The 14,310-nt window shown below is 56.0% G+C and overlaps 1 protein-coding gene across 5 annotated transcripts; it reads left to right on the top strand.

Annotated features, from left to right (window-relative positions):
• Positions 1-468: 468 nt before the first annotated feature.
• ECE1 (endothelin converting enzyme 1) lies at positions 469-13,337 on the top strand. Of its 5 annotated transcripts, none has more exons than XM_077190283.1 (18): positions 469-612; positions 3,785-3,871; positions 4,791-4,932; positions 5,943-6,155; positions 7,461-7,585; positions 7,866-8,078; positions 8,170-8,361; positions 8,884-9,026; positions 9,112-9,226; positions 9,437-9,547; positions 9,799-9,897; positions 10,012-10,089; positions 10,473-10,576; positions 10,780-10,890; positions 11,019-11,086; positions 11,166-11,356; positions 11,444-11,539; positions 11,813-13,337. In XM_077190283.1, exons 2-18 carry the CDS (start codon positions 3,785-3,787, stop codon positions 11,987-11,989), a joined length of 2,265 nt encoding a protein of 754 aa, XP_077046398.1. In that variant the 5' UTR covers positions 469-612; the 3' UTR covers positions 11,990-13,337. The 5 variants fall into 5 exon arrangements, with proteins under 5 accessions (XP_077046398.1, XP_054503997.1, XP_077046396.1 ...); XM_054648022.2 differs by having other exon boundaries at positions 605-738; XM_077190281.1 differs by lacking the exon at positions 469-612 and adding an exon at positions 1,629-2,719.
• Positions 13,338-14,310: the final 973 nt, after the last annotated feature.

Genomic DNA, 14,310 nt, shown 5'->3' with positions numbered 1-14,310 from the left:
CGCAGGGGGCGGACGGAGGTGGCACCGCGTGTCCCCATCCCTGTCCCCACGGCCGGGCAGCCGCCGGCGCCTTTCGGCGTGGGGAAGCTGCACCCACCCGTGCTTTTCAGCCGCAGGCGTGCACGAGTGGCTGCAGCCGCGGGCGTGCAAGCAGCACACGCGCGCTCTCGCGGCCGCCTGCGCGCGCTCTTGCACGACCGCGCGCGTGCCCGTCGCTGGCCCCGCTCGCTCGGCCACGCGCGTTCGCACGGGCGCGCTCCCACAGCCGGAGCCCCGTGCGCTCTCCCCGCGGCCCCGTGCGCTGCCCCGCGGCCCCGTGCGCTCTCCCCGCAGCCCCGTGCGCTCTCCCCGCGGCCCCGTGCGCTCTCCCCGCGGCCCCACGTGCTTTCGCCCTTGCACAAGCGGCGGCCGCCGCCGGGATCGCGCCTTGCACGCTCGCCCCCGGACGCCACATCCCCTGCGGCCAGGGAGCCGGGGCTGCCTCGGGGGGATGCTGTCGGCAGCGCCGTGGCACGTGGAGCCCCCCAAACGGGGCTCGGGGCCCCCCGAAAGAGTTAAAGGAGGCGTGCGGGAAGCCCGTCCCTCCGCGGCCCCATTGGTTTCCCATCCCAGGTACATCCTTTGCTCGTCACCCTCGCCACCCTCGCTAGGCCGCGGCGGCGTCACGAGAGGTGCCGGGGCTCAGCGGGCGCTCGCCCCATCGGGGCCGGGGCCGGCGGGAGTGGGGTGACGGCCATGGTGAGTGGGGGGGCCCAGCGACACCCCCAGATCTGGGGGTGGTTGAGTGGGGGCCGCTCGGCCGAAGCGGGGCGCCGGGTGATGCATCTCTCGTGGGATGCTCTTTGTAACCCCAGAGGACCCCCCCCATTGCATCGCGGGGGACCCCCCGGCATCCCCGCGGGACCCCTTTTGGACCCCCGAGGGACTCCGTGAGACCCTCATTGGACCCTTAAGGGATCCCCCATAGCATCCCAAGGGACCCCCCAAGACACCCCCAAGGAACCCCGCTGCACCCTTGGGTGCCCCACTCGGGCCCCCCCCGCCGCTTTTTCTTTGTGGCCGGGGGGTCACCAGGCGGAGACCCCAAAGTGGGTGCCCCCCTCGGGGTGCCCCCTCAACTCCCCCGCCGCCCCCAAATCCACTCTTGACCCAGACCCGCGGGGGTTTGCACCGTGTTTCCCTCTGCAAAGAGGGGGGGGCGCCCCCCACCCAACCGAACCCACTTTTGTGGGGCTGTTTGCGAACACCCCCAAACTGGGTTGCACTCCTCCCTATTTATTTTTTTTTCTTTAAGTTTAACCCCTTTTTTGCTGCTTTTTAAGCTTTTCTCAAAAAAATTACTTTATCTGCAGTCAGGGCTCCCTAGAAAACAGGGGGCTCTCCCAAAACACTTTCCCAGCACCCCTGATTAACACCGACACCCCAGGAATTGCTAATTACCCCCGGACATCCTAATCAGCAAGCTGAGCCTCACTGGGCGCTTGGCTGCGGGCTGTAGAGGTGCGGGGGCACCCATGGGTGCCGGGGGTGGGGCGGGTGGGCACCGCTTTGCCATGCGGGGCTTTGGGGGCGCGGGGGTGGCTTGGGGGGCTCAGGGTGGAGTTGGGGCGTTGGAGGGGCTGGAGGGAGGCGAGGAATCGCCATGGCGATCGTGGCCGCGCTTGCTCCGAAATGGCGCCCGGACGGGAATTGAAAGCAGCCGGCGGAGGCTCGGGGTGCCCGGTACCGGCTCGGGGCTCCCCCGGCGGGGCAGAGCCGGGCGCTGGGGCCCCCCCGGGCCTTCCTGGGAATGTGCGGGCTCCGAGCACGTGGGGTTTATTGTTTATAGAGCGAAGGAGCGATTTGGGGCAAAACCGGGCTATTTAATGCTGAGGTTTTTGTAAGTTGTAAAGAGAGTGAAAATTCCTTGCGCGGGGGGTAAAGTGTGGGTGCCCCCCACCCTGTTGGAGCGGGGAGAATGCGTTTTTATTCGGATTGAAGCAAATAAAGGCTTGGAGGGGGGAGGTGTACGACAAAATCTACCCCGTTTTGCCTCCACAAAAAGGGGTGCTCCTGCTTCACCTGCTGGAGAGGGTGGGGAGCACCCCGAGGTGCTACTATGGCCCCAGTATGAAGGATATGGGTGTTAAAAATACCTCCCGGGCCCGATTTCCCCTCAAATTAAGGATACTGAGGGTCGACCCCAGTGCCTCTCGGGGGTGTTTTGGGGAACTCGGGCTCAGTTTTGATTCCCTGATGGCTGGTACAGGGTTGAGCCAGCACATCACTTGTGAAAGGAGAACAGAAAGGGATTCTTGTTTTGGTCTTTTTCCTTGTTTTCAGGCTGGGGTAGGCGGGGTGGGGGATCGCTGAGGGAAAAAAAGATTGCATTTCCTCAGGAAATGGAGTGAAAGCTGGGATTCCAGGAATTTGTTGTTGCAGAGCCGTGGGGGCTTCATGGATCCCCCCTACCGCGTGAGCGGGGATTTGTACCCGGAGCTGCCAATTTCAGCCATGTGCGAAGTACTAAAATAGGTGGAAAAAAGTGAAAGGGGTGGGAAAAAATAGGATCTAAACAGAGATTTTCCCCACGATAAAATCTTGCAGTTGAGGCTCTTTTGCCTCACGGTTCTCAGGCTCTAGGCGGGCGCCCAGGGGAGATTTTGGGGCTGCAAACAGAGGTTTCGATACAACCGAGGAGGGAAACCACCTCTTTGTTTTAACCCTTTTTCTTCCCCAGGTGGGTATTGTGGTTAATTAAACTGAGGCTGGGATTTGGGATTCGGGGAGAGGATGAGACTTGTTATTAAGTGTGCAAAGGGAGGTTTGGGAATGCTGCTATTGGAAACAAGGCTGAGAACCGGTGCTTTCATTCTGCCTGGGGAAATTGAGGCACGGCTGTGCGGGGTCTGGGTCAACTCATCCCTTTGGGATTGATGGCAGCGGGATGGGGACATCCAGATGGGTTTAAATCCCCTCCCTGCACTGATTGCGGGTGAAGGGTTGTGAGTGGTGCCGCTCGGGCTATTGGTGGCAGGGTCAGGGTGGATTTTGGGGTGCTCAGCCCCTCGGTGGATTTTGGGGTGCTCAGCCCCTCGGTGGGGAGTGGAGGGTTGTTTGCTCCATCGGGAGACAATCTGGCTGGATGGCAGGGCAGTGCCAGGGGGAAGGAAACAGCGGCGGCGGCACGATAAGGGCCGGCTGCCAACCCGTGAGGTTTTCCTTGTTTTTCTGCCGGGGATGAGATAAGAGGCGGGCACAGGCACAAGATAATGCCCGGGGGACACGGCGCCGGGAGGGAGCCCGTCCGCAGCTGAAATTCCTGGTGCTGTCGCTTTTGGGTGCTCGCAGGGACCTCTCCGGGTGTTTCACGGTGCGCGGGGCTCGCAGATGGGGCATAGAGCGCGGGCGAGCCGGGAGTGCCGGGGAGAAAAGCCATTTTCTCTGCTGCCAGCCTTTCCCAGGTGCCTGGCACTCCGGGGTTCCCTGGCACAGGGGGGTCGCTCTCCCCGCTGCAGGGCGGAGGTGGATCCGGATTTATTCCAGGCTGAAGGGGAGGTTGCACAACCCGGCCCCGGGGGAAAGTGAGGCGGGTTCGGGCTTTGCTCAGCTCTTGGCTCCGGCCCTCTTTGCTTTCCATAACCATCCTCCGGCGTTTGTGTAGTGCTTTACTACCTCTGAGCCATTCGGGATTTTGCTCCCTGAAGGAAGAGGTGGCTTTAGAAGGTGTGTAAACCTTCCTTTTCCTTCATCTTTTCCTCATTCTGAGGCCACTGAGCACCTCTGTTGCTGATCTCCTGTGCAGATGTCGACCTACAAGCGGGCAACGCTGGATGATGAAGACCCCCTGGAGTCCCTTGGTGACAGTGATGGATACCCCAATGGCTTTCAGGTATAGCTTCATGTATCTTTTAGGGAGGAAAAAGGGAATTTTGTGTCCTGGAAAGCAGCAAAGGGGGTACAGAAGGGTTTTCTACCTTTGACCAGTGTCTGGGGGGTAAAGTCCAGTATGGGCAGAGCCATGTTGGCTCCTGCCACTGCTGCCCTTCGCTCCCCTTCTGGCACAGGGAGCCAGCAGGGCCATATCCTGCCTGCACTGTTTCAACACTCCACCTCCCAGTTTTTCTGCTGCCAAACCCCTTCCCAGCATGGCTGGGGTGAGCAATTATCGAAGCACTGGGAGTTTTGTCCCCACACAAAAGGGGATTAGGTTAATTCCTCCCCAAGCAGCAGGAAAGCAGCTTAAAGAGGGCTGAGGGTGGCAAGAAAAAACTCCACCAGTGCCAGTGTCCAGCCTCACTGGGAAAGGTTCAGGTCTGGAGAGACCCTCTCTGTCGTGGTCCCAGTCCCAGCTCCAGCAGTCTCTAGAATGGTGGTTTCTACCCCAAATGTGTTTTTACTTTTCCCGGCGGGGCCGTCTCCGCTTGCCGTCACATCGAGATGTTTCCTGGGGATGTTTTTTGGCTGAGTGGGAGTATCCTGTTGAGACATTTTGTGATGCAGCCCCCACCCTGTCCCAGTGCTGGCAGTGGGGACGGGGACAGCCGTGGGGTTACGCTGTGCTCGAGGAGGGGCTCAGGGTGGCACGGGACAGCAGGTGAGCCCTCCAAAGCGCTCGTCCCGCTCCCTTTCCTGCCATTGTGCCGCCCTTCCTGCCCTGTTTCTGGAAGGCAGCTGCTGCCTTTCCCAGCCCAATCCATGACGGATCCCTTGCCGGGGCTGAATTTCTGCTCTGGGCTGTGGGAAGCAAAATGGGGGCTGCGTCAGTGAGTTTCTCTGCCAGCGGGGAGACGACGCTGCTCTTCCCGCAGGTGAACTTCCGCGGCTCGCGGGGCAGCCGGGGCTGCTGGGCCGAGCGGACGCGTGCCGAGAAGCAGCTGCTGGTGCTGGTGGGGGTGCTGGCGGTGCTGCTCGTGGCCTGTCTGCTGGGACTCATCTTCCAGTACAGAGCCAGTAAGTCCTTTGCTCATTTTTGGGGGGCCAGAACTCCCAGGAAAGGGAGGATCCTGGGCTCAGCCTTTGCCTGGGAACACTGAGGCAGAGCAGCTTATCCAAGCAACCAGCAGGGATGGTTTGTTCAAGCTTTGAGCAAACAACTGCGCAGGGATCCCGCCCACTTGACCAGAGTGGGTTGCTGGGGAGTTCTCAGAATGCACTGTCTAGGGCAAGGGTGGGATGCTTACCAGCACTCCTCACCTCAGGACAGGATTCTTGGGTATCAAACGGGATGTTCAGGTGTGGGGTGGTATCTTTGGGCTCAAGACAGGATGGTCACCTGCACCCCTTCACCGCCCCACCCCAAGATGCTCAGATGCAGGATAAGGTGTTTCTCTGATCCTTTATCCTGGAACTTGATGACTGAGCACAGGATGGACTGTTTCTCTGTTGCTTTGATTTTTTAAGATTTTCTAAGCCTTCTGATGTTGACATTCTTGTAGCAAACTTTGTCACACATTTTCTGTAAATAACTCATTGTTTTGCATTCCTTTATAAAAGAAGAGAAAGTTGATAGACTGTTAGTCTGTCCAGTGTCATTGGAGAGGTGGCACTGTCACCCTCCAATCCACTGTCACTCTTGGAAAACTATAAATGTTGGGAGTCAGAAAATAAACTTCCCTTTTTCCTTCATCTTGAGAACAGCAGTGTGCACTTGTGTTCTTTCGTGTCCTATAACAACATTTCTCTGCATCCTTCATCCCAGGGTAGATGACAGGGCACAGGGCAGGATCTCTGGGCATAAGATGAGATGCTTGCCCTGGGATAGGATGATAGGGCAAGATGATCAGACATAGGTCAGTATGCTAGTCCATATTGCTTGCTGTAGAGCATGGTGGTAAGGTACAAGGTGGGATGCTCAGGAACCAGGGGGGGTATTTGCCTGCATCCTTCAGCTCGGGACAGGATGCTCTGTGGTGCTGCTCATTCTGCTGCAGCAGAGGAGCTGAACCTGTCCCTGCCCCCAGGGCCACCTGCCGTGTGCCTGTCAGAAGCCTGCATCTCCATCACCAGCTCCATCCTCAGCTCACTGGACCGCACGGTGAATCCCTGCGAGGACTTCTTCAGCTACGCCTGCGGGGGCTGGATCAAGGCCAACCCCCTCCCTGATGGTCACTCACGCTGGGGCACCTTCAACAACCTCTGGGAGCACAACCAGGCCATCATGAAGCACCTGCTGGGTGAGTGTGTGGGAGCGGTGGGACCCCGCAATGCTCAGGGGCCCCGTTGGGTCCCGGGGATGCCAAAAACATCTGCATGGAAATTCGAGTTTGGAACTGAACTCCAGCATCAAACTGGTCTGTGACATGTGTGCTGTGAGGACATTGAGAAAGGGATCCTGGCTGTGTTTGCTCTCCTAGATGGTCCTGAGATTTTTGACTGTGGTGTTGCTAGTCTGTGGTGCTGAGTAGGGAAAAGGCCTCTGTTCTGTAAACCCCATGGTGGCATTCCCAGGAGCTCTGACATTCAGGATGTGCATTCCAGACTGTGTCCAGAGGCTGTAGTGCCCCAGTATCACCCCAAGGATATATATTTTTCCTGTGCTATAACTTCCAGCCTTTGTGAATAGCCTTTTGGGGGGCTGGCTGCCAGTATGGCCATTTTGGGGGGGCCAAAACTGCCACAGCAAAGGGAGGGTCCTGGGCTCAGGCTCTGCGTGCGAACGCCGAAGCAGAGCGGCTTATCCGAGCAACCGGCGGGGACGGTTTGTTCAAGCTTTGAGCAAACAACTGGCTCCTTATCAGCACTTTCCACTGCGCCAGGGCTGATTATCTGGAAAGAGAAGGTTTGGGAAGAGTGTTATCTTCTGAGAGAAAGGGGGTGGCGCGGGAACAGCTTCGTCCCTGGCTTTTCCCGCAGAAATCTGGCGCTGGTTTTACCGGGAGAAGAGACTGGGCCTCCAGCCAAGTGGTCGTGGTCGGCATTTCCTTGAATTCCTTGGTGCTGAGGGACCTTTAGTTAATAAAACCACACAGCTGGGAAGCCAAAGGTGCAAGCTGTGTCATCAGGAAAATAAATTAAAAAACCCCAAAAACCCTCTGGGAAAGCAGAATTTTAGCCGGGGAGATGAAAGGAAGGTTTTGGAGGCAGAGGAGAAAAATGGGTTTATTGTTCCTTTTTGCAGGAATAAATAATACAGGTCTGGGGGGCACCAGCACAGAGGCAAGGGCAGCACCCAGGGCTGGATGATGCTGGGAATATCAGAGCTGCTGGAAAAATAAAAATGCTTTTTGTTTTTACTTTCTTTATCTTTTGTCCCCAAAGAGTTGGAGCAGTCACTGTGGGTGGGAAAGGAGAGGGGAGGCAGGAGGCCAGGAAGGGATGGGGCTAATGGGATGTCCTTGGGGGCATGGTGGGGACTACTGGGACAATCCTTGGCGCCTTTCTGGAGCCTGGCCTTGCCCAGAATGGAGCTGAATCCTTCTGGGTCCAGCAGATGCCCATCCCTGGAGCCCCATGTGATTCTCTCTGGGTACCTTCCACAGAAAACACCACGGCCAATGTGTCCAGTGAGGCAGAGCGCAAGGCACAGCGCTATTACCAAGCCTGCATGAACGAGAGCAAGATCGAGGAGCTGCGTGCCACCCCGCTCATGGAACTCATCCAAAAGGTTTGTCCCAGTCCTTGTGGAAAAGCCATCTTCCCTCTGCAAAATGGGGGGAAAAGCTCAGTCATGGGCAGTCCCAGCACCCTCCATACTCCATTCTTAGTGCTTCCTGCAGAAGAGCATCCCCCAGGTCAGGCAGGCAGAGGCAGAGATTTATAATCCTATAATGGGGCTTTTTAGCCCCCTTGCAAGATGTTTCCCCCCAGGATGGATATTGAGGGGATATTGAAGCAATTTCAGGTGGTTGTTTCTTACTCAAAAGTTGGTTGCTGTCTGTCCCCAGCTGGGTGGCTGGAACATCACAGGTACCTGTGCTGGTGACAACTTCAACGAGACGCTGCGGGAGGTGACGGCGCACTATCGCACCTCGCCCTTCTTTTCCGTCTACGTCAGCGCCGACTCCAAGAACTCCAACAGCAACGTCATCCAGGTGGATCAGTCAGGGCTGGGCCTGCCATCACGGGATTACTACCTGAACAAGACGGAGAACGAGAAGGTGAGGGTGTCAGGGGAAATGTGGGTTGGCTGGGGGGATGCTGTGGGTGGGTGGCACCTGCCGTGCTGATCCCACCTGCCTGACCGCGCAGGTGCTCGCCGGGTACCTGAACTACATGGTGCAGCTGGGGATGTTCCTGGGAGGCACCGATGAGGAGTCAACGCGGCAGCAGATGCAGCAGATCCTGGACTTTGAGACAGCCTTGGCCAACATCACCATCCCACAGGAGAAGCACCGGGATGAGGAGGTCATCTACCATAAAATGACAGCAGGAGAACTGAAGGTAGGGATGGAGCTGGCGAGTTTCCTCATTCTGCTTTAGTTTGGGAAGTGGGATGGATGGGTGGAGGTGACGCAGCTCCTCTGGGAATCCTACACCAGCTGACACAGCCTGGGAAGCTCTTGTGCAATAGCTTGGCCTACGTCCTCCTTGGGGAAATCCTAGCCTGACCCTTCCTCTCAGCCTCTAGACCACCCCTGAGGCCAGCAGCTACTTACTGCAGCACTTATGTCCTCCTGGGACTGCTGCCCTTGACGTCAGCCTGGTCACCTCCCAGTGTCCCCAGAGGGGCTGTAACTTGTGTCAACATCTCTGACACCCACCCCACTTTCTGCTCCTTCTTTGTGGGAGGAAATTGTTTACTCCCCTTCAACCTTTCAAGGATGCTGCTGTTATAGGAACTGGCCTCTGCAAAATCAGCTGAATTCATCAAATGGGGATTGATACAGCCAATTCCAGCTCAAGAAGCAGCTGCCACCTCCTGCGATGGTTTTTAGGTCCATAGCAGCGCTGTGGCTTTTGCAGGAGCTGGCACCGGCTGTGGACTGGATGCCCTTCCTCTCCACAGTCTTCTACCCTGTGGAGCTCAATGAGTCAGAGCCCGTTGTGGTCTATGCCAAGGAGTACCTGGAGCAGGTCTCTGACCTCATCCTGGCCACGGATAAGTGGTGAGAACCCCCAGCCTGTATGGTGACCTGGGTACCCAGGGTGGGCAGGAATGTGCTGCTGCCTACTCACCTCCTCTCACCATAGTCTCCTCAACAACTACATGATCTGGAACCTGGTGCGGAAAACCAGCCCACTCCTTGACCAGCGCTTCCGGGATGCCGAGGAAAAATTCATGGAAGTGATGTATGGGACAAAGAAGGTGAGGGTGAAGTCCTCAGTGCCCCTGAATCACCATTAAAATGGTGATGGTTTTTTATCTCAAGGCCCTCTCATGTGGCATCCAAACAATAGAGATGTGGAGCAGCCTTTGGGGTGGCAGAGGGTTGGATGGGCCAGGTGGAGCAAGGGGTGGGAATGTGGAGGGCTTTGTTCCATGCCACTGCTAGTGACCACCTCCTTTCCCATGCAGAGCTGCCTCCCACGCTGGAAGTTTTGCATCAGTGACACGGACAACAACCTGGGCTTCGCTCTGGGGGCCATGTTTGTCAAGGCCACCTTTGCTGAGGACAGCAAGCAGGTGGTACGTCCCCAAGGCAGCAGCGCGCGAGTCCCGGTGCTGGGAAAGCCTCTACAGTGGTGGAACTGTCAGGACAGACAATGTTTCTCTGTCCACCGTGTTGCATTCACTGTGCATCTCCGCATGCCGGGTTTTTCACCATGTGTTGTCTTGGCCTCCCACCCTCTTCTTCCCTGTGGTGTGAAGGTCCTTGACCTCTCTGGGACAGGAAGCCGGCTCTTTGGACTGACGCTGTGCTGCCTTGTTTTGTCTAGGCGGAGGAAATGATCGCGGAGATTAAAACTGCCTTCGAGGAAAGCCTGGAGACCCTGCAGTGGATGGATGAAGAGACGAGGAAATCAGCCAAAGAGAAGGTGAGGCGCTGGTGGCTGCGCTGGGGAGAGGATGAAGGTGGAGGATGGTGTAACAGGGTGAGCCTGTTCTCCATCTCTGGCACTGAGAGCACTCTGGTCCTTGTCACCCTCCAGGCAGATGCCATCTACAACATGATTGGCTATCCCAAATTCATCATGGACCCCAAGGAACTGGATAAAGTGTTTAATGACGTGAGTAGGTCAGATATGTCCCCTGGGTTTTCTGTAGGAGGTACAGGATGTGTCTGTATCACCATGGCCTCAGGGCAGCCTTGAACCCCAGGTTTCCTCCAGAAGGGTCTCACTGATGTCCTTGGCCCTTCTCTCAGGACTTCTCAGAGAGCTGTGGGCCAGTCCTAGGGTGGCTGGGGCTCTTGGGATCCCTGCCTGGGAAAAGGAGGAGCTGTTTTCCGTAATGGTGATTCATTTCCCTCCAGAGACTCTACAGATGTTGGAGAGGAGGAGAAACAGGAGAAGCCATAACTCTGCTGGCTCTGGAGGCTCAGACATGGCTGTGAAGGGAGGAGTGGGGCTGGGCGATCACCACACACCACTCATGCCTTGTTCTTTTGCAGTACGAGGCCGTGTCCGACCTCTATTTTGAGAATGTCATGCAGTTTTACAACTTCTCAGCCAGGGTCACGGCTGACCAGCTCCGGAAACCGCCAAACCGGGACCAGTAAGTCCTCTGCTCCACTTCCCTGTTGTACTCAGTGGGGAATATCAGCATATCTGGAGCACTGGGATTTGGTGTCCACCAGCCTGTGCTGGTTTTGAGAAGATAAATTTAGGACAACGGCTTTGCAACAAAAGTGGATGTTGTTGGAGCAAACACTGGTGATGGCTTGTGTTGCCATGATGGCCGTGTTTCTGTTCCTGCAGGTGGAGCATGACACCTCCGACGGTCAACGCGTATTACTCTCCCACCAAGAATGAGATTGTCTTCCCTGCTGGCATCCTCCAGGCCCCCTTTTACACCCGTGCGTCCCCCAAGTAAGAGCCATGGGAAAACAGAGAGGGCAGGTCTCCCAGCTTTCCTCCTATATCCAAATCTCTGGCTAAGTTTCATGGCTGTGGAGAGCAAAAGCTGCTTTCTTAACCTCTGCATTACCCTCCTGCAGGTCCCTGAATTTTGGTGGGATTGGCGTGGTGGTGGGCCATGAGTTGACACATGCCTTCGATGACCAAGGTACAACCACGGCCAGGTGGGTGGGCAGCTGGAGGGGTGGCCAGTATGAGATGAAGAATCCAAAACTGTGTTTTTGCAGGCCGGGAATATGACAAAGATGGCAACCTGCGTCCCTGGTGGAAGAATTCCTCCGTGGAGGCCTTCAAGCATCAGACAGCGTGCATGGTGGAGCAGTATAGCAACTACACTGTCAACGGTGAGGCAGTCAATGGCAAGCACACCCTCGGGGAGAACATCGCCGACAACGGGGGCCTCAAGGCCGCCTACCGGGTAGGACCACGGGGCTGGGGAGATTCGAAGGGGGACATGGTGTGGTGGGATTTGTCTCCTGAGCCCACTGTGCTTCCTGGTTTTCAGGCATATCAAAACTGGCTGAAAAAGAATGGAGATGAAGAAACACTCCCAACTCTCGGCCTCACCAACTACCAGCTCTTCTTCGTTGGCTTTGCACAGGTACATGTGGTGACCTTGGGAGGGTGAGCACACAGATTTTTGGAGGTGGAGCATGCCCAGATGGGGTTGGGAGGGTGTGATGGCAAAACAGTCCCCCAGAGATGATGTAGTGGATGGAGAATGAGATTGGGGTGGTGCTGGTTACAAAGGAAGACAGAACGGCAGCTCGAGCTGCCTTGGCCCCGTCACCCAGGCAGAGAGGTTGGATTCAGCACCGGGCTGGCCCCATGGTGATGGGTGTCAGTACTCAGGCCCCTTGCCCTCCATTTGCAGGTGTGGTGCTCAGTTCGCACACCAGAGAGCTCGCACGAGGGGCTCATCACCGACCCCCACAGTCCCTCGCGTTTCCGCGTCATCGGCACCGTCTCCAACTCCCGGGAGTTCGCTGAGCACTTCAGCTGCCCCCCAGGCTCCCCCATGAACCCCCTCAAGAAGTGTGAAGTCTGGTGATGGGCGAGTGCCCCAGGGAACCAGCGGCTGGTTGCTTTGTCCTCTGCCAACAGCTGGGCTTCCCCAGTCCTTTGAGGCTCAAACCACTTCTCCATGCCACGGAGAGCCTGACTCTTCAGCCGGAGCAGTGTCTGTGCCCCTGGCATTGTCCGAGGTTCAATCCACTGTGAAAACTCCTCATCCCCCGCTTGTTGGCGAAATGACTTCGGTTTGGGGGTCTCTTCTTTGCCACCATGACCGGGCCAAGTGCCGAGGCACAGGCATCTGTGGGCACTGCCTGTATTTACACACACAGCGCTCCAGCCTGACCCACCACATGGAAAACCCCTCTGTTTTGGAGGTGATAAAGGGAACCCCCAGCAGTGGCAGGTTTGTCTGCGTGTCTAAATGCACCTGATGTACCACCTTCTCTCCAAAGATGCGCACACAAGGGTGGAAAGTATTTTAAGATATATTTTTTTGGGGGAGGAGGGGGAAATACATATATTTTTTTCATGTGTTGTGGAATACACTGGAAATTTTCAGGGAAAATGCATTTAAAAGCCTTTTTTTAGTAAAAGATTAGTATATTTATTAATTTTTTTTACTTAGTGCAGCCATAGGTGCAGTACTCTGTGATCACAGTCCCTTGGCAAGGGAAGCTGGGTAGGGCTGTGGATATCTTTCTAGTCTTGGGTCCTGTGTTTTCTCTGGGAGGGACTATCCTTAGAGGATGCTGATGGGAAAATTAGGGACAGCAGGCCTGGGGACAGGGCTGGAGGATGCTGCAAGTCACAGAGGCTGTGCCGGGATGCTGCAGCTCCTGGGATTAGCTTTAATTTCAGAGTGTAAAGGGAAAAATTGACATAACCAAAGATGTAACCAAGGTGGTGATGGGGTGGATGAAGCATCCTGTTCTCCCTCCTCTCTCCTCTGAAGCCAGGCCAGCCAGGATTTCCTGGCCCTAAAGCTTCCCAGACAAGTGCAGGCGGTTCCTGCCGCTGCTTCTCTCATGCCGAGCCTGCCCTCTGCCTGGGAAACTGCAAGCTCCTAAAGCACCATGTGCCCCCAGAACTCTGTCCCTCCACAGCTGGTTTGGCACCAGTGTGAGAAGTGATCAGGATGGGGCTGAGGGACTTTTTTAAGGGATGTTTTTAATACTTGTTTTGAGGGGAAAGCACTGACAGGAGCTCAGGTGCTAGGTGCTGTCATCTCGCACTAGACAAAGCAGAGACCTAGAGGGATTTTTAATATTTATATGTAAAGGGAGGGATGGAAGGGGCTGGGTTTTTGTAACTATTTTTTCACCCTACGCATGAGGCTTATTGTAATTGAAATAATAAATACTTTTTACTGGATTTGGAGCTGATCATGACTTTAATTTTCTTATAGCAGGAGGGTCTGCATCCATTTATTTGTGGTCTTCTCCCTGTCTACACCATTGAGACTGTCCTGTGCTGACAAAACTGAGCCAACAAGGCTTTTCCCAGCCTGTGCTTGGTGACTGCTGCCTCTCTTGGAGGCTAAATCCAGGGGTTTTTGCCCAAAAACCTCTCTCTCACTGCAGGTGGCTCTTTGCTTTCCATCTCTATGGCATGGCCCCACACAGCTCCCTGGCAGGGAGGTCTTTCCCAGATGCTTTTCCTTCCTCCTGGGTGAGTTTTTGGCTGGCTGGGCTGCGGTTGGATCCAGCGGCACAGGCCCTGTTCAGGTTTCCCTCCAAACTCCCTTATTTATGGCTTGGTGATGCTGGTGGGATGCTGCCAGGTCCATAACAGGCCAGCATTTACTCTGAGCAGATGCTCCATGGCTTCATCAGGCTTGCCCAAAAAATGCAAGGCAGGACCTGGACTGCAGGCTCCCTGCAAGCCTCACCCCAGCGCCTGGCAGGGTTGATGGTCATTAACCACACCAAGTGCTGGGTATTCCTTTGCTATTTAACCTAGGAATTGTTATTGGGGGCTGGATTTGGGGCAAAACTAGGAGGCTGCAGCCCACTGGTAGCAAACGTTTGGGAATACAGTGTTCCTGCTGCTGGCACAGGCAGGACTGAGCCAGCAGTGAGCTGGGGACATGGGTGTTGCATAAATAAGACATTAAAGTACTTCTCTGACTGTTTTTACCGTGTTTTCTCACCCAGATGGAATCAAAATGTAGTAATAGCACTGGCTTTCTGCTTGCCTGACTCGGTGTGAGGCCCTCGGTTTCCTGCAGCGCTGAGAGCGGCCGTGGCCGTTGTTTTCCCTGAGATCCGCCTGGAAATGGCGCAAACCCGCAGAGGGCGGTGGAGCCGAGAAAATCGCTGCCTGCACACTCCAGTGCTTGGCTGGCAGGAACCAGCG

The sequence above is a fragment of the Agelaius phoeniceus genome, chromosome 24, assembly GCF_051311805.1.
Source record: "Agelaius phoeniceus isolate bAgePho1 chromosome 24, bAgePho1.hap1, whole genome shotgun sequence".
Lineage (NCBI taxonomy): Eukaryota > Metazoa > Chordata > Aves > Passeriformes > Icteridae > Agelaius > Agelaius phoeniceus.
The sequence above is the reverse complement of the archived record's forward strand: the minus strand, read 5'-3'. Positions and strand labels throughout refer to the sequence as shown.